The sequence below is a fragment of the Chelmon rostratus genome, chromosome 12 (assembly GCF_017976325.1).
Source record: "Chelmon rostratus isolate fCheRos1 chromosome 12, fCheRos1.pri, whole genome shotgun sequence".
Classification (NCBI taxonomy): Eukaryota; Metazoa; Chordata; class Actinopteri; order Chaetodontiformes; family Chaetodontidae; genus Chelmon; species Chelmon rostratus.
Genome location: NC_055669.1, coordinates 23,469,133 through 23,495,558, shown reverse-complemented (window position 1 = coordinate 23,495,558; position 26,426 = coordinate 23,469,133). Strand labels below are relative to the sequence as shown.

The 26,426-nt window shown below is 44.3% G+C and overlaps 1 protein-coding gene across 7 annotated transcripts in view; it reads left to right on the top strand.

Moving 5' to 3' along the window:
* Positions 1-26,426, top strand: part of LOC121614432 (partitioning defective 3 homolog) — a 220,602-nt gene that overhangs the window by 54,295 nt on the left and 139,881 nt on the right. For all 7 annotated transcript variants that reach the window (XM_041948295.1, XM_041948294.1, XM_041948296.1 and 4 more), the window contains exon 3: positions 25,222-25,405. In XM_041948295.1, coding sequence (XP_041804229.1) covers positions 25,222-25,405 — 184 coding nt within the window. The remainder of the gene's footprint in view (positions 1-25,221; positions 25,406-26,426) is intronic.

Genomic DNA, 26,426 nt, shown 5'->3' with positions numbered 1-26,426 from the left:
GGAGATGCACATGGGTGTGCATAAAGGAGGCGTTCCTGGGAAGATCATATTTGGATTTAGCTCTGCAGTGATGTAAAGCCTACATTTTGATGAGAATCTGTGTAATGGGAAAGGCAGTATCCCCCCGCTAACATGTTTTCGCTGCTTAACTGAGCCTCTCTGCAGGCGCTTGCAGTACAGAGTTAGCAGCAGAAATGGCCGCAGTGTCCCCAGGGTTTGGCGTAAATGAGATTTGCTGGGGGGATGATTGGGTCTGAGGCAGGCCGGGAGATGGACCTTTATGAAATAACCTCTGCAATCTCTGACAGGACAGCGGGGGAGAGAGCAGACACACTGCAGACTCTCACATATACCAAAGCACACTAATGCTCGGAAATAAAAAAAGGTGTGCGGCTGCACAGTGACAGAAAGTAGACGGACTATATTTGGCAACTCGCTCGCTCCATATGTATGCACACGTACATCTGTTATAATGCTATAACCTCAGCTCCGATTCAACAGGACACAAACAGGAGAAAGAGTGGCTTCAGCAGACACTGGGGACACAATGAAACATTCGTCAGTCAGGTTTTCCCCCTGTTGTTCGGTGCTTTTTATGGTTCTTTACTTGGTTTTTCTGCTGACAATTTGGGTCCTGAAGGAGATTAAAGGAAGATGAGTCACTCCCAGCACACAGATCTGCTCAGTCGACTCCTCACATGCTGCGATAGCGCCGGCCCGTCCACAGAAAACAACAATTCTGAGGCTAGTTCAGCAATAACTGAGACATTTGCTGCTTCCAGCCTCTCTTATAAACCTGTCGGCAGTTTCGATGTTGTTATCTTCCATTATTTTCTCCTTGGATGTGACCAAAAACACATTAAAAAGCCTTCAACTTCGCAACATCATAACCCACGATAGCAACCATCCACACAACCACACCCTGCATCTAAAACCAAGACCCCCTCTCCTGGTGTACTCCTTTGTCTGTTTGTACAGCGTTATTCTGGACTTTCCTTCCAGACACGCAAACCGCTGACCCCCACAGACCCCTGGTCGGGGGATTTTCATCATGACATTGCTGTCCTCAGTGTTGTGTTTGCACTTGCTGTCAGAATCATTTAGAACGCCGTGTGGCAACTTGCAAACGACCCCAGATTTTCCTCGGCTGGTTCTCTAAACGTGTCGGTAATTGCGGTCGCCAAAGAAAGCATCGCCTGTAGCCGGAGGCCCGGTGTTATTTCCAGAGGATACGTTTTCATGAAACGTGGATGGCCGGGGTCAAACGTTTTCACACACACATCTGTGGATAATAGAACGTCCCTCACGGAGGTGGAATACGTCGTCCCGTCCCCTGAAATGTCCCAGTTTAAAAAAAGAAATTGTTCCGGGTTTAACTGCTTTTCCCAAAGAGGCACAATCATCTCTTTGTACAAGCCTCCTTAAATGCGTTTATATCTCCGTCAGCGACATCATTCAGCTTTAACAGCATCCATAATAACGGTTATCTGTCAGTGTAAGTGCATTACTGACAGCGAAGCTCAGCGCTGCAGCCAAAAAAGCTCTTTGTGAGCGCCGGCCTCTCGGAGCGTCAGGCTTCACGTCCTTTCCTCTCAGACATGAAGCTCTACCGACTCGTCTTGTGACCCCGATTGATGTCTTTTTTTCTTTTTGACAAGCCAGATGAACTTGCGAATTGTGGGCAATCTGGTGTTGATTCTTGATTCTTTTCTTCTGTTCTGGATTTGACCCAGATTGGCGTCCGCCGCGGCCTCAGTTCTGTTACATATATTCATCCGTGCTCTTCCTCCCGTGTGCCTCTCCTTCCCTTAACCTCCTCCCGCGCTCTCGTTCTGTCCGACTTTCCTCGTCTCCCTCCGTCCCTTTCTTCCTCCTCTCCCCTCCTGGTCTTGTCACTGTAATTGGCTCAGAAAAATTATGCAGACTTATTTAGCCCTCTGTGAAATCTCTCTTTGCTTGGCTCGCGCAAGATTAATTGCCCAGAGAAGCGAAGCGTCGCTTGTTGTCCGTTTGGTGGAATTAACATTAAAACAGACCCGGCAAGCAGTCAGCTTTGAACCGAGGCCACTGAGAGCTCCGTCTCTGTTTGTCTGCATCTCTTCCCATTGTTTTCTTCTGTCTGTCTATATTATGCCCTCACTACCTCCCACGCCTTTGTCCATTATGGGAATTTCGCCTTTGACGCTGTACAACTGGGAATAGGGTGAACTTTGACTCGACGGGGCTGATTAAGACCCAGCGAGACCGAATCTGTCGGAGTTCAACCAAAGAGAACGCTTTTTATGGGGCGATGAAAATGATGCAATTATTTCATAATGGTTGTAATGGAAGGGGTTTTATGAGTCTTAACTCGGTCATGGGAACTTAGTTTTGGAGCTTTTTCGGAGTTAAGATAAGACTCGGGGATGCGAAGCCGCAGCTAAACCCAAGCGAGGAGACGCAGGGGACGTGACTGGGCATGTTTGCAAATGAATGCGTGTACACATCAATAGAAATGTACACCGTGTTCTGGCCGTGCTCGCCCGTTCGGTCGTTCAAACTCATGCGCACACACACACACGGACTCTGCGAGGAGCATGTGTTCAAGCCAGACTGTGAAATGTTCTGTTTCCGTGCCCAGTCAGGGCGTACCTTCTGCTCTGGGGTTTGTGATGACTTGTGCAGGCATATCTGCCATGCTTGACTTGTGCGCTGAGCCTGCTAGAATACCAAGCAGATCAACAAACGCATTCGCAGGATGTCCAGGCACAGCGAGAAACTGTGCAAGCTACTGAAAGTCTGAACTTCATATATACTGTATATGCCTGTTGTGTTGAATTCATTCACCTGTAAACAACCGTTGTAGAGTGCAACACTGAGGCAACTGTAAAATCAAAGTGAATGTATAATGCATCCTTTTTCATACTTAAGGCTTTGGGGAAAAGGCTTAAATCAAGTCTCAGCGTATTTTCTCACAGCGCAGCATCGCTCAGTTTGAGCGCTTCCCAACCCAAGTCGCCTATTTTACACTCGCTCTGTGCGTCATCCATCAAACTGGGACTGCTTGCTCCGGCTCATCTGACTCTACTGGGAACCAGAACAAATCTTCTAAGATGCTTTGTAATTTGAGGACATTTCTAGAAGATTCCTGACTCACTCAAATGACACAAATATAGAATAAATACAACTAAAACTGCACCTGATCAGCAGGGAACACCCTCAGATGTGAAGTTTTATGTGTTTCTGCTTGGATAAAAACCAAACTCTGACCTTCGAACAGTTTCTGGAAACTGAAATACAGTATACCCTTGTTTTTGGCGGGGGTTACGTTCCAAAAAGAACCCGTGATAGGCAAAATCCGTGAAGTAGAAACCTTTATTTATTTTTTTTTACAATTATTATACAATTAAATACTTTATTAAACATTGAAAAGAAAGAACAAACCATTTTACAGGCTCAAGCATTTGTTTCACAAATAAAAGTACTTTAGAAACAATTTTTTTTCAACAAATAACTTCTGTACTGTACTGTTAAATAATAATTTTAATCATCAATGTGAACAGATTGCGGAGATTAGCCCCGCCCACCGCGACCCGAGTAATTGGATTAAACGAGAGAAAATTAAAAATGATTATGAAAAAAATACAAAGTACAGTGGGACAAATAGTGACTCAGGTGTATTTCACTGCTCTTCAGACTGAGCCGCTGCATCCTGACTCCGCTCTGCAGTGTTTTCTTCTTTTGAAGCCCGCGGTGCAGGTGTGTTTGTTCAGGAGAAGAACATAGTGATAGGCAAAACTCGAAATTACAAGAGAATTTGCACGTACGTAATGTAAATTTGTCAAGCTGTTTTACGTACATTTACATATTAAACTGCAACGTTATTGACGCACAGGTAGAGAAGAAGCGGAATGACTTTTTAGCCAATCAGAACACAATGCACGATGCAAATCCGTGAAGTAGCGAAACCGTGAAAGGTAAACCGCGTTATAGCGAGGGATCACTGTATAGCTAAAATCACCACATAGTGATCTCTCTTTTTTGGATGATCCAGCACATTTAATACCTGAGAAATCAAGATTCACCATCACTTTGATACAAACCTGCTTTAAGGCATAGCTGCTGTGGAATAAACTGAGAAGAAACCAGAAATTCTGCTGTTGGTGACTTTTACTCAGCTTTTATTCATGATGTGTTGGCCAGTAGAGCGTCACCAGGCTGGAATCATTTTCTGTGACCTCACGAAGGTCCAATGACAGTAAATAAAGCGAGTGACTTTCGCCGTGCAGGACATTTTGTTCTTTCTCACTTTTAAAATGCTTTAATATGATATAAATAAAAGTGATAGTAAAAGAATCATGAAACAGATACTTCTGAAGTTAAGTTTGATCAATCACGAGCAACCTGGAGGATCTGTCAGAGCGACCAGACGACAAGTGGCTGCTGAGGCGTCGGCTGTGACAGTGTTAGTTTTAGAGTAGGAGGACGTCTTCAGTCGACGACAGAGTGAATTCATTAAGGTGCCCGCTGCAATGACTGCCTTTCATGTGCAGCATTTCTTCAGGACGGGTGTAGGATAAACGTAGGAGGGAGAAACTTCTGTTGTTGCTCCCATTATTCTGTTTTCTGCAGACGTTTTTCTGTCAACCGTGGAAAAAAAAAAGCAGAGATCACAGTCAGACAAGACAGGATCACATGCTCGACTCTAATCCCTTCTCCATCCCTAATGCAACAGAAACGTGTCGCCGCGGAGCGTCCACAGACATCCTTTTGTTCGCACAGCAAATTAGCCCGTTTGCTTGCTCTTCCCCTCACGACTTCGCCTCCAACAATGGCCATTGTGTAAGGTATCGTCGTCAGATTTCTGCTGTCTGTGCGAGAGTAAAAGTGCTTATTTCAACAACAAGGCCGGCTCAGCCAGCCTCACTCTCCTATTCCCCTGGCGCGTAAAGTATCGATGTCTCTGAGGATAAGCATTGCTTTGCAGAGGGTGAGATAATGGGCTTTGTTTCCCCTAAATTATGGGGAACGTATAGGATTTCAGACGAAGAAAACGCAGAATTAAATGAACCCTCTGATCCTTGGGTACGCTTGAATGATTTTAAGAGGTTGGCTTGGAGAGAGAGAACTTTTTTTATCCTGATGTAACTCAGCTGTGCTTTGTGCTCATGGTCCGATCAAATGCAATCAAACCCATTGTTCTTACAAATTAGAGGTAAAGTTGTATTTATCTTAAAGCGATCATAGTGCAGGCGAAGGCAGGATGAAGATGACTGGATCCCAACAGAAATTGAATGTTTGAAGTGTTTACTTGTAAATGAAAGGAGAACTTCTGATGATGCAAATGACTTCAGAGACGAGTATTTGTCCCCCGGTGGTTGTTCTCAGCGAACTGGCACAACAATGCATTTGTTGTTTGGCACTTTAACGTTGTGTAATGCATAATTGGGTTTAAAGCCCGAGAGGAAGATTAGTTCACACAGCACTGTAGGAAGTGTTTGTAGTCCCGCAGACCCCGTGGTCCTCACTCAGTGGAGTGAAGTGAACCCAGAACAGACTGATAGCGGTCTGTCAGATTCCTGTTGGCTTAAACAATCCATTTAAATACCTTAAAGTCTCTTTGAAGTCAGCAGAGGGCGATGGGATGGCTTGGCTGGTTTCTAGAGATGCTTTGCTTTGGCTACAATGCTAATTTTTGAATAACGGGGAGATCAGGGTTGATCAAAAGGGTTTCTACCTTTGCATTGATCTTTATGATGCACCTACAGCAGCTGGAGATCTGGATGTCAGTCTTCATTGAGTGTGAGTCGAATGCATTTTAGAGTTGCAGATTTTTTTTTCCAAATAGTTGTGAAACCTCAGAGGAAGCTGAGGAAAAGTTAGGCGAGAAGATCCATGGCTGATGCCATGGATCTGGCTGACTCTCCTTAATGCAGTCTTTCAGAGCAGCTCCTGGATTTGCAACAACTGAACTAACTTTTCTCTTTTCTCTTTCTCTTCTCGGTGTCTTCGCTGCTCTTCGCTCTCGTCCATGCAGGTAAGTCGTTCTCCATTCCTCCTCTGTTTTTAACCCCCCCCATGTCAATCATCTGGAACTTTCCACCCTATGAGCCCAATGAAGCCTACTTCAAATCCAGACCTGCTTCTCTCTGCATTTTACCGGTCCCTCCAGGATTCAGTCTGCTATAAACCTGTATTAGATTTGGACAGTCCAATACACGGATGGCCTGGTTTTGGATATCTTCCTGCCTTGATCTGGCGTCTGATATCCTTGTGGGTTCAGGATACTTAATGCAGAGGAGTAAGAGAGGAAGTTGATGCTTGGACCCGAAGATATTTTCTCACTTATTGAACAGCACCCAAAACCAAGTCATGGCCGCACACTGTTTTAAAAAGTCATATGTTTGTGTATCCCAGCAGTAAAACAGAGAACAGGGAGAGCAATCGACTTCACAAGAGTCAAATATTCCCTGCTGGCTGTCACACCTTCCTCCACCACATTCACACTCAGGACTCAGAGGTGGATGGATCGGTCAGTGGATCTATAGATGCATGAAGTGGACTCAGACCGCTCACTGCTCTACAATGTGTTATCCTGCAGCACCCGTCAACCCCTCAGATTTACCCTGACCTGCCGCTGAAGTTAGGTCAGTTTTTTCATAGAGCACATTTAAAAACTTGACCAAAGTGCTTCAGAGAGATATGAGATTAAATAAAAACACTATTGCACAGAGAGCAACTAAATAAAAACCAAATGTCAGCGTAGATTAATTCCCTGAGAGATGCTGATGAAAAAGATGAATTAAAATCACCGGTTGTAAAATAACAGGAAGTGACTGTTTTAAGAAATAAGCCACATGATCAGCACATGAACTGACATGTAAAAGTCACATGACTACTGAGGAAGACTGTATTCCCAGCAGCTGATGTTAGTGCCTCTCCTCCCCCTGGAGCGTGCTGGTTCATCCATAAAGCATGGGGGTGTAGTTTTTAACACAGCACTGTAAGCTGAGGGCGGGCGGTGTCTCACACCCCCTCCTCTGTTTAATGAGGGTGGCTCCGTCGCAATGATGTCATGTCGTCATGACGGCGATAAAAAGGCTAAAGAAAAGAAATCTGTGCAGAATTTTTATGAAAAATCAAACTTTTCTTAGAGTTTCTTGATCAGTCAATGCACGATTACATGACGTGCAGTCGCTGAAGTTCGGGATGAGCATTTGGAACAGCCAACATGCAAAGCTGTCCAAAGTAGAAGGACATGAAACAGAATTAAATGAGGACAAACGAGAGTCAAAGGCGCTGGCAGTGTCGAAGCCTACGTTCACATTGCGTCCTGTATGAATAACTAATGCGGACAGAAAGCAGTGATGAAAAATAATGCCGTGCTGTGCAGGCTGGTTGGATCAGCATTAACTTAATCAGTCAAACAGTCAACCTGCACCAACAGAGAAGTGGAGCTTCTGAAAGCAGATACCTGCAGTTTGCACGTCGTTGAAACAGACTCGGGGTTATTTGCCGTCGTTTATTCGGCTTTGGACCAATGCGTCGTAATTGTTTTCAGCTGTTTTCTAACACCGCTTGGAAAACGTCACGGCCGTGTTGCAGAACTTTGGGAGGCAGACAGAGAAACTGATACGACGACAGACTCCATGGCTTCCACCTCCTGTCAGAGGGGTGTCTGACCGGCCTAATCCCAGCCCGGGTCGTCTCAGGAGTCTCCAGGGTGCGCGGGGATCCGCCGAAGCTCTCTGTCTTATTGATTTGTGTCATTCTGTCCCGCCGGCGACTTTGATGTGACAGTTTCATTTGAGCTCTGCTTATGGAGCCTTTAATTAGATTTCAGTGCCGGGGCTCCTCTCCTGGGGACGGAGGTGGTGAAAGGCGAAGAGATTTGATGATGGGTTCTGGAGGTGTGTGAGAGAGAGGGGGAGTCAGGAACTCTTACCAGAAGAGCTAACTTGTGCTTTGGTGTGTATGTAGGTTAGGACAGATAAATCGCAGAGAGTTAACTTCTGTGTGTGTTTGCGTGGTGTGGGTGTGAGAGATAGACTCAGACAGGGAAAACCTTGATGCCTGCTCTACCTCGGCCTGGATTAAAGCCTAAACTTGCAGCTCTAATACCCCCGCATTTCAAATCCACCAGCTCTTACCTCTGACTTAGCAGAACCACTTTTAATCTTAAGTGCAATATCTGCGGTAATGAGAAAGTCTCTCTGTGAAGTCGCTGCAGCACGGGATATTATCAGTGCAAACGTCAGGTCTCCAATTATAAACACTGGCCTTAAAACCAGCACAGAAAATGTTCGAGGAGCATTTCAGCGGAAACGGCTCCCAGATGAAACGAGTGCGGCAGCAGCCGAAGTGGAAAACGCCTCTGTGCATCGTTTCATGTTTCTGAAAGCTTCTGAACAAAATGAAGAAATTAAAAATGCGGTTTTGAAACCCGTCATCACTCCCAGATTGATCTGCACATCGTTAATCGTTGGACGCCAGTGTTGCAGCAGTCGTGAAACAGTCTGATGATGACGGGACGAACAGGCTAAAGGCTGTTTGCAGAACCGAAGGATCAGACGATCCACAGAAAACACAATCAGCAGCTGTTGATAACTGATCATTTTTCAAGCAAAAGTAGTGATAAAATGACTAAAGGTCTCTGCTTCCTATCTCTCAAATGAAGAGGATTTACTGCTTTTCTGGGGTCATGTCATTATAAACTCAGTAGCTCCGGGTTTTGGACGTCACAACAGGCCCTGCAAAGGTCTGCTGGCCATTTTTTTCACTATTTTTGACAAGTCATAGACTAAACAACTGTTAGTGGTGTAAAAATAACGAGCAGGTCTGCGGCCTGGACCCAGATCAGCAGCTGAAACGAAGAGACCGATGAACTTGATCGAATTGGATGGAAACATTTTAAAAAAGCGGCGATCACATTGAGCTACTGATTCTGATTTTCACCTCTCCTCATCATGTTTAATTCAACCTTTACTGCTAAAAGCCAGGCCAGTGTGATGACCACCTTGGACGCAGATGGTTGCCGAAGGCCTCGGTTGACAAGAAAGAGCCTTCAGACTAAACCCTCGTCGTATTGTTGTGAAGCTGATTGACACAACAAAGAATTTGAGGATAATTTAGATGAATGTGCAACAACTCTGTATGACCTCGCTTTCTGAACCTTGTGTGTGTGTGTGTGTGTGTGTGTCAGAGTGTGAGTGTGTGTGTGTGTGTCAGAGTGTGTGGGGTCTCCAGCGCGTGTTAATCCCAGCAGAGTTTATCCTCTCCTATTTCAGTCGTAATATTGCCTAATCCAAATAAGGAGCCGGTGTAATGAAACCATATGAGATGTAATTACTATCAAATGGAGTCAGGTTTTCTGAAAGCATCAGCAGAACTATAATTTCTCATTAAGCGGCCGTCACTCCTGAGGTGCTCCCTTGGCCCTCAATTACAGCGAGGCTTATGAGACCCTCCGCCTGGCTGGAGAACGGCTTCGTATGTGGGTCAGTCTCACATCCGAAGGTCTCAAATCCTCGGCCAGACTTGCGCTCGTAAACTCACAGATGCCTCCTAATGACACAGACGTGCAGTTCGAAAGTGTCCCTGAATCTTACAGAGAACAAAGCGTTGCTGTTGCGTGCCAGAGCAAGGCGCTTACAAATCGAGCATTAGCAGCTATGTTCCCACCGAGGCTGCTCTGATCCAAATATGGACATTATATAAATATAGAGGGATACTTCCCACACAGCTCAGCGATTATAGTTGTTCTGCAAATATTCTGAAATGAACAATCACGTTGGTGTGGTTTCAAGAAATCCACCTTATAGTACTTACGAGCTGCTGAAAAGCATCCGATGGCAGCGTCTGTTGGGTTTCGTGCTGTATTTTTGTTTATCTTATGGAAAACATGCAGAGGACGCGATGCCAAGCTGGCCTCTCTCCACCAACATGTATCACCACCCATAGCTGAGTACAACTCACACCTTTTCTCCAGCGACTGTCACAACACATTTCGGGTAATATTGAACAAGCAGAGGCAGTTTGAGGGAAAGTACATCCCAGCAGAACGTTTTAATAACGTATTTGTTAATTTCTGATGGGTCGACTCAGAGGGAGAACATACAGGATCCAACTTTTTTAGGGGTCGGCAGTGTGGCCATGAGGCTCCAAATGAGAACAACAGAGATGGAATAGAGGTGTATGAGCGCCACCAACTGTCGCTTTCAAGGCTCATGATAATAATAAATATAATAATATAATTATTTGTGTTGCACCTTTCATACAGGAATTGTTGCCACCAAGTGGTTCGTATAGAAAAGTCATAAACAGGGCTGTAAAATAAGCAAGTAATAGTAAAACAGATGCTTGTAAAAGAATAAGGATGAAAATAAAGACAATGCACAATGTGAGATGGAAAATAAAACCACAGAATAAAACATAGTTGAAAATAGATTAGATAGGATGCATTAAGTCATGTAAAATCCAGCATTTTTTAAGAAGTGCAGCGGTGCAGAAGTGCGAGGCGAAGCACAGAAGGTTCAGGCTTGTATCAGGACGTCACAGCTAGAGAGAAGTTTGTAGCTTTCTTTTAAAAAAATATTCAGCGAGCTGCTGCCTGATATCTGCAGGTAGTTTGATCCCGAGCTTTGGGGCGTGATGGACAAACAAAGCCCCAAATCACGTGACCCTGCGAGGCTACATGGAGACGACTGATGGCTACTTTATGCAAGGGTTGGGGCCTGTGTAGAGCGTGCAGGACGAGGGGGACTCATCCGCAACGATGGCAGTTTTTTGCATTGATATCAATACTGCTTGTATTTGGACACATTCAGAACGTCATTGAAAGAGTGGAAAGCAACATACAGACAAGCCAAGGGATGGCTCCCACCATGGAACCAGTATCTGCTCCCAAATCTGTACCAGTACGTCCCATCAGACCAGCCGACCCTGCCTTCCATCATGGTTTTTATTGGTCAGTCCCCGGAGAATTAATGCAGTTTAACGCGACTGTGGTTCAGTCGTCTCTGTGCCAGCTGCCTGCTGCGTGCATGCTGTTCTACACGTGACCTCTGACCTGAGGCGTGAGAGCAAAATCAATGAAAGGATTATTGTTGTTAATAAGACACTAATAATTAATAATACTTTACTCATCTGGGATTCATTTTATATCAAGTTGTTCTCTTTTGGCACGGTGGAGATGGGACTTTGAGGCCAATACCAAAATCATTTTTTGTTGTATATGCTGCACAGTCGAACAATAAGCTGTAATATCAGATGAGATGATGGAAAACACGCTTGAAAATTAAGTATTAATATGTTCTGTATTTCATCCATTCAGGTTTGATTTTAAACCTGAGACTTTGCAGTGAAATGTGATCTCTCCATTTGTGTCTCATGAAACTGCCCACCCCATCTCCCATCAGCCCCTGCTTTCCGTCTCCCATCAGCCCCTGCTTTCCGTCTCCCCCTCACTTCCCAACTTCTTTAATTCAGCTGATTTATAGCTGATTAAAGAGTAGTTTCCTCTGGATTGACGGCCGTTTCATTGTGCAACAGAAACAGCCCCGACGCTCGAGCCAGCTCAAGCCTTGCCAGCTGTGTTGCTGCACACACGCACACACACACACACACACACACACACACACACTATGCTAACACTCCCCCCAGCACCACTTGTCTAAGCCAAGGGAATGACAGAATAATTCCCGGCAAAGCGGGGGGAAGCTGTCCAGTTCACTGTGTTCTGAGCGTCTCAGCCAGACTCTGTGAAGAAACAGCTCAGTTTAAAGCACCGTTGGCTCGACCCTGAGAGCTCAGTCCCCTCCGCCGGGCCTTTCTCGCGGACGATTGGTCTGGCCCTTTTCCCCTCCTTTCACCCACTTCCCCTTTCTTCTTCGGCTAACCCCATCGTCTCCTTTCTCCTTTTCCCGTCTATATTTACCTCCTCTCCTCCCCTCCATCGTTCTGTCCATCATGCTCGCTCTCCCTGCCTCTCGCTACCCTCTGGATTGGCATTTCAAGCTCTTTTTTAGCAGCATCCATTAAATGCTCTGCTTCCTGTGTTGTGTCATAGAGGTTAGACGGACAACTTGTTTGTTGTTTTGAAAGAGACGCGTCTGAAAAACACGACCCGTGGCCTGCAGTCCAGCACAGGGTCATAATGAGGATACGCCGCTACGTAGCATCATGGTGCAGCTCGTGCTCTGTTGTGGGTCAGAAGCTGCTGATGATTTAAGAGAGTTTTTTTTGCTCAGGCTGGTTTCATAAAGCCATCTGAAGCCTTTCTAAGCTTGGAATTTAATTTCAGACCAAGTTAACAAAAAAACAAAGAAATCAGCCTGTGGACGTTGGTGTCAGAGGGGCTGAGATTGCGATTTGGCAGCTAAAGGGGAAATAAATTACTCAAAGATATCGTTTGAGAGTGTTTCAGAAGTAATGTCTGGTTGTGTTTTATAAAAGCAGAACATGCTGCTATTAGTGCATCAGCCCCGATCCAATCTACAGTCCAGCTCACACTACGTTCAAATATTAGACTTTATTTGTTCCTAATTTGAAAACCATAAAGTTAGACTGTTTGAGTCCTGGCAAATTAAAATCACACATACAACACGAGCCAAAAAACCCCAAATAACTTCTGTTGGAACTATTTTGTTTAGTGGAAATGATATTTGGGTTCACCAGGTTTTAACTAAGCCACTTATCTCATCTTAGCACGAGGTCAAGGCGAGAGCTGAAGTTTCCTTCCAAAAGCTATTAAGCCCTGATGTTCATACACAGGTTGTCCTACTTAATTAAACACACACACACACACACACACGTTTACAGCTGCGGTGTCGCCTTCTCTAAGTTTTTGATTAGTCCCATGGAAAACAGGTAATTGAAGCTAAATGGCTAAATATAGCCCTAAGTGTGATTAGCACTGATAGCATGTGATGTATGGCGCTCATTAGTGCGCTAGCTAACCACCACCGCCCCCCTCACCCACTAACCCACAGGCGGATGTGTTTTGGCTTAAAGGGACGCTCCTCTGGTTTTTCTTCTGTCTTTAATGGCTCAAGTGATGATCAACACCAGGTGTCGAGCCTGTCTGTGCTTCCTCTGTAAGAATCCTTCTGTCAAACTGGTTTATTATTCGTTAGTTTAATTAGTCTAATGTTAGTTATGGTGTTATTAAGCTTGGAAAGGTAGTCGCTCTGCCGTCAGGCTAATTCAAAGGTAAGAGCAGGACACTGATCACTGAAGGCCGGAATCTACCTCCGTCAATTGACCCCCAGATTGTCGCTATCGTGGTTAATATTAAAGCGTGCGTCAGAGCGAGGGTCGTACTTGTCTGTCAAATATATGTAGAACACATTCACCAGGTACTGTATGTACCGTAACAAACAGTACTGAGTAAACCGCTCTGTTCCTGTTTCATTGCTTTCTTTCAGTTTACCTTTTAGTCCGGAGCGCTGGCTTACCTGGCCAGGTAAGCTGTCAGTGCTGCTAGCTGGAGTGATGGAGGCCGATCCCCGGGTCGCACAGCCCTGCAGCCTTTTAGGACATGTTCATTTTCAAGCTAAATTATTCAACAGTTGGCCCAGCTGGTCAAACGGTGCCTTCATATTGAGCTGTTTTAAATTGATTTCATTAGTAAAAATAATAAAAAGTATTTTTAGAAGTTTGTTCATGAGAAAGTCGTGCAATGCTCATTTAACATGCAAGTTCTTGCATACATAACATAGCATGTAGTGCATTACAATGAGGTGAGTGCATAAATAAGCAGAAATAGCAAGATACGAGGAATTTCGAGAAGTTTGTGAGGCTCGGTGTGTGTGGAGCTGACTTGATGGATGTTTTGTTCAGAATACCGACGGTTACTGGACTGCAGTTATTTTCAGTGGAGACAACCGCAGTGGGAAATGAACCTGTACCCATGGCACTGGTTGTACCTTTGCTCTGCCCATCAAGCCAGAGGACAATCTCCTCTTACAGAGGTTTCAGAAATGGGTTCACGGTGCAATATCAGGTGTTTGGCCATAGGAAATAGTCTCTCTCTGTGTGTGTGTGTGTGTGTGTGTTTTCTGTGCTGTAGCCACATCTATCAGCTTTCAGCAGCTTGAATTAAACACACTTTTCACTCAAAGGCTGTCAGCACTCTTCAGCTGTTTTGTTTAAAGCTCCAGCATCCAGAATCGTCACTTTAGCCGTCGCTGGCTAAGCGAACGAGCAGATGGGGCTGACTTGAGAACAAGGCTTTTCAAATAAGACAATGACAGGTGAGGCCAAAGCAGAAAAATGGAAATTTCAGTTTTAATTTCAACCTCGGGGAAGAAGAAAAATCCTCATTTGAAGCCACTAAAGCAATGTTCATCGCTTTTAATCCTGCATTAGTAGTGAAGCAAAGAAGTGTCTCAAACATTCAGTCAGCTGATTGTTTTATGAAGGAAAATGTGATTTTAATAAGCAGTTACTGAAAATATGAAAAAGAAAACCATTTCCAAATCCAGCCTGTGTCATTTCTGACATACACTCAACTGAAAACAGCACAAAGACAGTGGACAGAGTCAGGCTAGCTGTTTCCCACTGCTTCCAGTTTTTATGCTAAGCTAAGTTAGAAGAGAATAGATAGAGAATAGTACCGTGCCTCCCAGTACATTAAACTATTTCTTTATTAAAACTATAATAATAAAATGTCTGAGCAAATATGCAGACAAACATAATCGCAGACTCTTTTTGTGTCTGGTCAGCCATTAATTTCTAACTTTCCAGCACGGCTTTAAACCGTTCCTCTCGGGCCGTGGAGCCAAAGTTCAGTAAAAAACAGTCGATCAAATCTTTCAGGGAATAAAAGTCACAACTCAGCACTCGTCTCATTTCGGAGAATGAATCACCGGCGGTGCCTCGCTCTCTCACTCCCTCTCCGTCTGACTGCTGTTTCGTGTTGTCAGTTTGGCCTTGACTCGACGGCCCCTTGCTCTCCCCCCACATGTTTCCCATTGTCTGGATTAAAGTGAAACAGATATTGGGTCATTATGCTGATTGGGGGCGTTCCAAACCGCTCGATTACATTGTAATCCTAAAGCTGCGTTCGCTCGGCCGTAATTGTTGTGTGTTTTGTGTCAGGTTGTGTTTTTGGTGAATGAAAGTGTAAGATGGCGTTTCAGCAGCATGGCGCTGGCTGTGTGGATGCTTCACAGTGTGGGTGGGAAGGCGAGCGCGCACATTGGCAATGTCGCGTCTCATTCTCCTATACTCGATGCTGTGCGTCTCCTTCTGTGAGCGTCTTTGTCTAAACTCAGCGAGGTCAAGGTCGCCGTGTGCTCTGCCTTTGCTCACTGTCTAACAGTCTCTGTGGGAGTTTGGGGTTGCGCCGCTCGTCTACCAGCCTCGGCTAATCTTAGCCACGTCTGTCACTCGTCCAAACCGCCGCCCCCTTCGCCTTCTGCTGCACAGATCAACACTTTTCCAGAAAGTCTCACCGAACAGTCGGAGCGAAACACCTCTTTGATTAGAGGAGGGAGTTAGATTAAGTTAAAGTGTGAGAAACAATCACACATCTTGGACTTTCCACTGTTTTATGCAGGATTTTGGCTGCAGGAATTTGTAGTTTGCAGTTTCACCAAAGGATGGTGACATTAAGTTAAACCCAAGTTTGTCGGCTTTTGGGTAGTTCACGTGATGTGGAAATCAAATTGAAAAAAAAAAGTTATATTAATGGAGAATAAGTGCAGGAAAATCACCCTGTTGTCCTCTGTTTATATCGCTCGTATTCCAAAATAATCTGATCTTTCAAGCTGTTTCTTTGTTTTTCTTGTCAAAATGGTCTTATGTAAAATTCCCAGTAACATTAAAAGGCCCAAGAAGTCTTAAATTTGTCTGTGTGAAACTTGCAGATATGCCTGTGTGAGTGGATTAGAGTGATACGCGGCGACTGCGAGAGAACAAAGTGACAAAATGCTGCAACTTCAGAGCGCCGCGGCAAGCGCTCGCTGCACACGCTGTACTGGAATTTCATCTGAACGCAGAAATGGGGCAGGATAAGCTTAAATGTGCGACTTAGTGTGAAAGATGTGGAGTGAAGCTACGGGGGGAAAGTTGACTGAGATGTCAGTTCTGATTCCAGCAGAATTTAAAGTTTAGTGTTGAAACGGTTTTCTACGAGCGGCTCTATTTTAGCTCCCAAACATTTTTTTCCCTTGTATTTATCCCTCATAAACATCATGGATGACTTTGCAGTCGACCTTCTGGCTCATCCCAAAAGAACTGGATGGGGTTGAGGTGAGGAGAACCATTTAGTTGTGGAGCAGGGTTTGTGCATGTTATGCGTTGAGATTCCCCGAAATTGCAACAGTGCAAGACAAAAAACAAAAGTACATTTCATGAGTATGCCTTCAGTCTTGGCGTCTCTTCAGTGGCTGTGCAGGGTTTTTGCCCAGAAATTTGTCTTGCAGGGGTCTAACACCTTCAGCGGATCGCACAAAATCCTGGACCCTGTACATATGCACATCAGCGGCTATTCATTCTAACGCCTTTGTGGGCCAGTCTTCTGCCCCTGTTTGACCCCTGAAGGTCACTGTTTTACTCCAAGTTCATGCACTGAGTTTGTATATTTCCATGTGGCCTGATGCTGAAGGAAACTCAAGCATGCATGTGTGGAGAACCCGGACCGAGCCGCCGCTCCTCACCTCGAGGTTGTGAATCCAGTGAAATGGCACTTGTTGATGAAGTAGGTGCGATGGAGTCACTGTTATTTTTTCCCTGCGGGTTATTGTACGACCCTGCCTGTACAGCCGTCAGCCAACTGGAAAAATGATGATGAAAGCTTCCATGTGACCTCTCAGGCAACAAATCAAACTGGGTGAACGACAGACGAGAGGGCACCTCTCCTCTCCCTGTTGATGAATTGCTTTCGCCGACTTCATGCATTTGTTGCTTGTTGAGTGGAAACCACGTAACCGTAGCGCTTCACCTTCTTTTTTTTTTGGTTTTCAATGAAAGACTTCACGCAGCCATTTTCCTTCTTTACCTAACAAACCTGCCGGGAGTCACGTTTCTCCAGTGTCTCAACCTGAGTTGCAGCTCTGAAGGAGATTTCCTGAAAACCAGAGAAATAAATGTCACAAAAGAGCAAAACTGTGGTTCACTTTTCAAACAGTTGAAGCATATATTCAGTTTCACATTAAAAGAAAGTGAGCTGAGGTCTTTCAGAACCATTAAGTGCAGGGAGTCTTGTGTGTAAAAGTATTATCATGTTGTCATCTAAAGCATTAAGTTACCAGCCATCCTTAAAACACGTTGTTTTTTTATCTAGTTTTTGGCTCTGCTGCCAGACATTTTGAAACTGAACTCCTCACATAAACAGTGTGGTATGCTGACCCGGGAGCGACGCCGGTCGCTGCCCGTCCGCGCTCTGTGGTTTTTGGCTGCGGCGGGCCGATGCTGAGGGTTTCAATGGCTGTCACTTTTGGGAAAAGGCCTGCTGCAACCCCGCACTTTCCCCACAGTTCCTGAAGCATGTAAGCGAGGAAAGCGATCCAGGCTGCAGTGTCCTGACCCGGGAGGAGAGTCGGGACAACATGTTTTGGATTACGCGCAGCTGTGTAGGCGAAAGTGAAGTGGTTACGTAGCTCCATTAGCTAACAGCTTTGCCTTCTCGTTCCCTGATGTGGTCCTCGTTTAGTGAAAGCCGGGTCTGGAGGGCTTTGGTTTCCAGAATCAGGGTGACCTTTATTTGCAATGTATCATGCACACACTGGAATTTGTCTTGGTGATAACCTTCTACTTTTGTTGTTGCTTTTAGGATTTTATTTTCCAGTTTTACTTCTTAGTTTCCAAAACCAAACCACATGAAAAACACAGGAATATAAAGATCCTAAAGATTAATCCTAAAGATCCAGTCTGACATTTTGCACCTGCTGCGCGTCAAATAAAAGCTAAATAAACAAATAAGATAGATACATCTAAAAACTTCTGTCACGTCAAGAACATTTTATTTGTCCATCCTGGCTATCGACAAAAACTCCTCTAATTGTAAATGGAGTCTTGACTTGGAAAAGGAAATTAACCACTGAAAGATTGAACAGAAGATAAGAAATATTAGATTAAAAAAAAAAGTGGTAATTCGATTCTTGAGTTTCAATACGTCCAGTAACAATGAGCCAAATAGAAAATGGGACTTATAAATATAAATTGTGGGTCCAGTCCAGTTATACTCGATACTCCCAGTGGAACAAGTTCATTAATCATTAATCAATTAAATCTGTCCTTGCTGACGACTGTACTCTCCAAATCAGTGAAAGTCGGGACTCGCTGATCCTCCATTACTGATTCCAGCACTCAGACTCTGGTTGGCTGATAACGAGAACAGATCGATTTACTTTTCAGGATAAACTCTGGAAACTTCTCTGTTTGAAGATGACTGAGCTCGTTCGTCTTGATGTGGGGTAGCATGAGGCTGTGGTTAAACATTTGTTGGAGCCGTTCTATTTTACATGTTTTGGGCTTGTACAGTTTTATTTTGTTATGTTTTTTTTGCCAGTGATCTCTGCTTTTAAACAGAAAACACTCAGTAAGACAACAGAAGGAGGCTGAAATTTTAACTGAGCAGAGAATCAGTCGTGTCTGATGAACTCAACAAGGTCAGAGAGAAAAATACAGAGTGTGCTTTCATATCAGCTTGTACCGTTGTACCATGTTTTCACCGATGTGAAAATATCCGTGATGACCACGACAGCGGAAACAGCTTCTTCTTCTTCTTCTTCTTCTTCTCCTTCTCCTTCTTCTCCTTCTCCTTCTCCTTCTCCTTCTCCTTCTTCTTCTTCTTCTTCTTCTTCTTCTTCTTCTTCTTCTCCTTCTCCTTCTTCTTCCTAATCTTCTTCTTCTTCTTCTCCTTCTTCTTCTTCTTCTTCTTCTTCTCCTTCTCCTTCTTCTTCTTCTTCTTTTTGCCGTTTCCATCAAGCTTGTGTGATATTTCAATATGCGCAAAAAACCCCAGCTTGATGGAAACACGGCTAACATCAACCTTTGAATTGAAGCTGAAACGATCAGAAAAATAATGAGCAACTATATTGACTATCTATTAATTGTGTAAGTTGTTGTTAAGCAAAAAGCAAAAGTTACTCAGTACCCAGAAGTTTTTCTTCACAGTGCAGTAAAATTGACTGGATATAAGTCTTTTCACTTTTAATCAATTTGGTCCTTTTAAAAATTACTTTTAACGTTAGCATCCCATGAATTAGGTGAAATCACCTGAGAAAATAACAGGCAGGTCAGTTGATAATAAACATAATTGCAGTTGCAGCCATACTCACGATCATTTCCAGTTTAGCTAAAACAAACACGGGTCACATGGGGCCCCTCGTTTGGTGCATTTGTGGTCGCTTGTCAGTTCCACTGTGCACGACGAGCAAACCCCCCCCCATGTTCAGATGATCCCTCTTGTCATTTTGTGTGTCCACTTTGATTGTTAATGTGGTTTAGATTCAATAACGCAGATGAAAGAATACAGACACTACGCAACATGGAGCTTGACACGAGGGGAAAATGCGGCCTGTTGATGTAACATCATTCTGCGCGCGATCGTAAGGACTTGACGTTATTGCGTGTGACGCGGGAATAAATCAAACGGTCGATAGATGGATGTAGCAGCTTGGAGAGATTTATGTTTTGGAGTTGGTAGCCAGAACGAAGGCAACTGTAATTTTTGGACGGCCTCACCGCGTGAGCTCTGGGATTTCTGATGAAATGAGACTGGACGATCACTGACGTGGTGCAAGCAGCGGTCTTACTAAATTCAACCCCCACAGCTCCACACGCACGCACACACACACACACACACACACACACATGCAACACACCCCCGTAAGGATTAATTCCCCTCTGAGAGACCTTCGGTTCCCTCTCTCCGGCCCGGCTGCCAGCGTATTGTTCTAGCCGGAGTTATGATGATGATTTATGAGCTGCGAGTGACTGCTGAAAAGTGGACTGACTCACACTTTCCATTGTAATTTACTTTTCAATTATTGTTCCTTTTTTTTTTTTGGCTCGGGTTGAGGGGACGTGTGAGCAAGAAAGTGGAGAAAAGTCACTAAAAGTGCACGTAGAGTTGTGCACACGCACACACACCCACATATATTGTACACTTTGACTCACACACACACAAAGTTCATACGTGTATACCCGCCGCCTGCTTCCATCAGAAGCTCGGGTCAATACATTTCTCTTTATTGTGCTTGTGCAATTAACTTATCTACAGAAATAAATCGATTCGATAGCCATTAGCAGCTTTAAGCAAAAAACACCTCACAGCTTCTCTTGCATCTCTTTACGTTTGGGGTTTTTGAACTGTTGGTCCCGGAGAACAACATATCGACAGCATCGCATCGTGACAGCCGAAGTCTTCATAACACGTGATGCCTCAGTGATTGATTCATGAACAAATAATCAGAGAAATAACTGTTGCAGCCCTAATCGAACGAATGAGGGTTAGATTCATTTTAATTTGTTTCACCCGTCTGCCTTCTATTGACACACTTTCACAGCCCTATCAACACCCATTTCTAGGTGTGCACATCCTCAGTTTTCCTCAGGGTGAACCGGCCCTGCTGATTGGATGTCACCTTTTTCTGAGCTGTGTGTGTGTGATGATTGGTTGCAGGGTCAGGACCCTGCTTGTCAACAAACCTCAGCAATTAGCTTTGACTCGGGGCTGCTTCACAGCACGCAGACGATTCGCCGAGCGAAACATCCAGCAGAACCGACGTGAGGTCCTGAGGGAGCAGCCGTCAGTCGTCGCCGTGCCCTCTGACGTTTATTCATTTACATTAGACAGAGGAAACACGCAGCAAAGCTGACGTTCAGCTTGTTTGCTTGTCATTCATAAATTTTCATGCAGCAAAAAGAAGCGCTTAAGATTCAATTCATCATGATTAGAATGATTTTAGTAATTTAACGGCGGCGAAAAGCCAAATCAATCAGGCCCCTGTGCCGCGAACCGGAATTATAGTGAATTATCTCAGAGATGTATTTCAGTGACATGAGTTGATTGATTAAATAAAATTGAAGCAACAGATTAAACTTGCTATCCAGGAAACTCGCCGATTGATTTGTTCGACACTTATGATGCAGCCTGAGCCTCATCCCCCCACTCATCATCTTATTTCTTCTACTTTAATGCTACGACTCACGTACGGTTTCACGCAGGTGTTTTAAAATAACCAATATAAAACATCCAATTACATTAAATATATCAGCCGGCGAATTTTTTTTAACAGTAACACATTTGATTTGAATCTGCTAGTTAAAACAAAAAAGAGTGGAAGTATCCAGAAACTGCTCCTTATAATTGTTGACAGTTTGATGGAAACTTGTTTATTGGTGGTTTTTGATGGTAAAACACATCTAAAATCTTCTTCCCAGCATGCATTTCTTTTTCTTTAGTGTCATCTTCTCAACTGCATACACATGTATGTATACACACACATATATACACGCGCATATACAAATATACACATTATTATATGCAGATTAGCTCATACATGCATGATTTACATGCAGCGATTGTTTTAGGTTCGAAATGATTCAATTATACGACACTTCCGGGACCTTTTGCAGTCATCAGAGAACCAGAGTTCAGTGTTGTAGACAGTTAATATTCTCATGATTGCAACTCGCTGACATTTTGAGGAGAAAAGCATCAATGGAAGTATAAAAAATACTAAAGACAACTTGTCCAAATCATCGTTACTTCTTCTTTCAGTGATATCACATCGGCTAAAGGTTCGGAGGCCTGACTACATTTTTAATGCGGCCGAACTGATTACCTCATAATAACAACCGCATGGGCCGTAAAAGCACATGGGTTCTTCTTCTGTGGTGTCCTCAGGGAGCGGGCCGGGGCAGGAAGGATGTTTGCTGACTCAGCTGTTCTGGCTGAGCTGAGCGATAATGAGGGAAGTAGCGGAGGACCGTCCGACTGTCACACACAGGAAGCTTGATGTAGACGTGTGTGCGTTAAACACACAGACACACACCCTGTCTTACTGCCTTCTCCCGTGTGTCTCACTTAAAGTCACACACACAAACACACACACACACACCTCGACTCTCCAATCAGTGTTACTTCCCCTCATTCTTACTCCTTCTCCCCTCTTCTCCTTTTTTTCTCTCCCTCAACTGCTCATTAATATCTCTCTGCATCTCTTTCACTGGCACACACACACACACACACACACACACACACACACACACACACCCTCCACAACCGGCCCCCCTGCTCTTTGACCTTATTTCCCCCATTACTGTGTGTACACATTGGCCCTGGGCTGATGCAAGCTTTAATTTGAAGTAAATATGTCCACATTTATGTAAAGGGCCTAATGGGAAACATGAGTCTTGAGGTTTGTAAGAGTGTGTGTGTGTCTGTATGTGTGTGTGTGTGTGTGCCCTCGAGAGCCTGCTCTCTCGCCAGGGAGCCTGTCCAGCGTGCTATAAAACTCCCCAGCTCTCAGACTAAATGTGGCTGAAATGAAGGTTTAATGTGCTGGAAAACTGGTAGTTAGATTTGAATAGTTAGTGTGTGTGTGTGTGTGTTTTAATGGATCATGTGGGTGTCTGTGTCTCTACATGTAATTGCATGTGTGTGTGTGTTTCTCTTTCAGTGTGGACACATTTGTATGTACACATGCGAGTTTTGTTGAAATCGTTGCTATAAGATATTTGGCTCTTCCTCGTGAAGTGGCAGCGTCGCCTTAATGGCCTCTAACATGCAACAGGAGGTGTGAACGGCCACTTCTGTGCAGCGGTTCCCTCTTTTACACTCTGCTGATCTGCTCTCATGAGGTGATCGCCCTGGACGAAGCATTAAGTTCAGTCATCCTCCAGCTAGTGTGACAACTGCAGCGACACAGATAAAAGAATTATTCAGTCATAGATGACAAACGTGTGAGCGAGTTTGCGGCTTCCTCGCAACATCTGTTCTTAAATGTTATTGTAGCTGCTAACGTAGCTAATTAGAGATTAGTTCACTGAAGTCAATCCAAAACAAACACTCATGCGCATACAAATCAGAATTTAAGGTAAAACTGATTAAATAATTTACAAACCAAACGACGTGCAGACATAAAAGTGTGAGGCCTGTTACACAGAGGCAGCAAAGATGATTATTGTTCATGTTAAGTTCAGTCCTGTTTCTGGAGTAAGTTTCTCCAGAGCCAAAACCTCCACTCGTTAAATCTTTGTGTAATGACTTCCTCCCTGCGTGAACTCGTTCTCTTGCCGTCATTAGATTTTGTTTCATCACTGCTGTTTCTTCAGCTCTCCTTTTTTTCGCGTTAGCTCCAGGCCGCCCGTAACAAATACGCTCAACATGCGCGCCGGCTCTGATGCAACCAAACGTTGCTTTCAGGAGTCTTTTTGAATTCCTTCATCTTGTAGAACTGATTCCAATTCAGATCTGGTTCTCAACGCTCTGTACTCCGACTCCAGAGATCAAAATCTGCGTCTCTGACGCGAAACGAAGCCGACAAACCTTGACTTTAAATTCTCACTTCTGCCATTTTCAAAGGAGACTTCAAAAGCATCATAAGTTTCTATTTTTCTGATGTTCTTTATCTTTTTTTCGGTACTTTCCTGACGTGAAAATGAAGCGTGTTTTTGATCGGCTGCTTCTTGCCGCGGGGTGTTTTGGTCAAGTTTTCTTTAAAGTTCATGTTTTTTCTTTGCTCAGGATCACATCAATAAAACCCAGATGAACTGCGGTGATCCTGAAGATGTTTGAGCTGTTCAACATCCCGCTTTATTTTTAACGCCTGCGAGATGCCGCGGGTCAGGCGGGGGAAGCGCCGAGCGCCGCAGTCGTGCCTCTGCATCAGATCTCACCACCAGGGACAGTTAGATCACATCCTCTTGAACCGGCAAACGTCGGGTGCATTTTTCATTTTCTCCTCGACTAACTGAAGCCAGCTGAACACACACGCGGGCCTGCTGGGAGTCACGGAGGGACGGCGTGAATCTCATCTTTAATCTAATAAAAGCGCTCGGTAAAGGCTGGAATAAATCAGATCTGTGAGGGGGAAGAAGGTAAATGTGGAGGCATTTTGAGTGAAGAGAGGATATGATTGGATGTAACGAGCGCCTCACTGTCATAATGTAAAATTGAGAGTCTAAATCAACCCCTTATACCTTTAAAATGAAAGGCGGCCCATATGGTTTGAGCAGAAAAGGACCCCCGCGTGTCGCCTGTGCACCAAATTCAAGTCGATTTTCTTTACGTTTAGTGTAATTCTCATTGCTCTACATCCAGATTCTTAATGGTTGAGTTGGATTTGTTTCAGGCAGAGAAAGAAAATCACTGCTGTTGCGCAAATTATCATCCCGATTTGCAGCCTCACAACTGATTGGACCAATCTGGAGTCCAAACTGGTCCTAATTATGGGCTGAATGGATCCAGGAGATCTCAGTGGGAATATTTAAAAGTGCTTGAAACAACTGTTGTTAGTGGAAATAAGGGTGTGTGGGTTTTAACGCTCATTAGGTCAGATTAAAGCCAGATTCATGACTTCTTTGTCGTCATCATCAGTTACCTGTCGCAGGTGTGTTTGACTGTTGTCTCAGCTAACTTTGAGTTGTTGTTATTAGATTCTGTGTAGCCACAGATGCAGAAAAAAACCATCAGATTTTCATGCTGAAATTCCTGTTTTACCCACATTACTTGTTGTTGATAACACTCGTCGAGGACCGAGCAGTTTATGTAACGCAGAGTTATTATTTCCACACATTTTATGCACGGTTTTCTCAGAGAAAAGCGATTCTTTTCTCCACTAATCCAGTCCAGCCTCTGATCCTCTTCTTCCACACTCCTGTCTCTTTGCTCTCTCACCCCTCTGTTCCTTTCCTCTTTGAATCTCTCCATTATTTTGGGGGTATTTATGCTCGTTTATGTTATTTGTTGCAGGGTTTTCCTCACATCAAACCTACAGCACTTCCCTCTGGGTTCTTGCATCCGTGTCTTCGCGTCTTTGTCCCTTTCTTTTCTTTGTAATTGTAATTTTCTCTCATAATTCCAGATGATCCCAGCATATGTTATCATTGTTTGGGTTTTAAGCTTTTTTTGGGAACTACAAAAAACACCTTTTCAATAAATGTAATCTTTTTTCTTGTACTTCTCTGAGAATGTTCAGTAGTTGAACTTGTTGACTTTTCAGGATATAAAGCGACCCTGTGTCTCCAACCTCCTGACCTCTCCTCTGGTTTCCCTCCCTCCTCCAGTTGATAGCAGTGTACGACGAGCAGGAGCCCCATCATGGAGGCGACGGTACCAGCGCCAGCTCCACGGGGACCCAGAGCCCCGACCTGTTTGCCGCAGACCTCAGCGCTGGAAGCGGAGCCTCGGCCTTCCAACCCTACCAGGGCGCCAGCGAGATCGAGGTCACGCCCTCAGCCCTGCGCACCAGTAAGTCCCAACGCTGGGGTTAAAATGAAAAGACGTGGCTGGATTTAAGACCGTTGTGTGATCGGGAGATGTATTCATTATTTGGATAGCGGGACCGTTACCTAAAGATACAATCAGGAACTAAATCTGCTCAACAGGTGATTAATAATAGAGTCAGTTCCTCTTATATTCCCCTTAAATTACAAATCTGTCGTCCTCATTAGCGTCAAATGTCAGCGACGGCTGCAGTATACAGCAAACCCAACAAATTACCTTATCACAGCACAGCGGTACCTTCGCCCTGTCCATAAATTCTGTTAATTGGACAGGAGGGCTTTTTTTCAGGCACAGATAGCCGTTTGATCCCCGGCCAAAGTGGCTAATTGGTTCTGTTCGCTGCCTCCTAAATCAAATGTGACGCTGAGCCCGTCCACCTCTGCAGTTTCGCCTTCCAAGTCGCTTCTTCTACTGTAATTACCGCGAGTTTGGACGGGAAAGTGACTCTTGTAGGTGATTTGTCAATTTGGATCAAGGGAAACCTTTTGCACACAACCACCAGCAGAAGCAAAAGAGACAGACACACAGAGAAACAGAAACTCTCGCTGCCTCACTCTCTTCCTCCGCAAATATTTCTCTCCTTCTGTGGCGTCGTTCCCTGGATCGCTCTGAAAGTTTTGAAGTGGTTTTACCTCGACCTGCGCACGAATGAACAGAAACAATTCATTTATTTTAACATAAAGCTACTAAGTTGGTTAGAAGAAGCCTGTCGTGCACAGTTCTCCATCATTTCTTCGTTCTTCATGTTTTGGATGATGCTGGTCAGTTTCACATGTTAACTGGTTCTGGAGATTTTCAGCTTTCATACAGGGTAAATTCACTCGAAAAGAAAACAAAGCTCATTACTGACAAACAGGACTTTTCTGCATCCATTGAAAAACAATGGAGCAAAAAACGGTGAAACTCTTGTATCTAATTGGCTGTTCTCCTGTGATGAATCACATGATCACTCGGCTGACATGTTGACATGTTGACTGAACGTGGT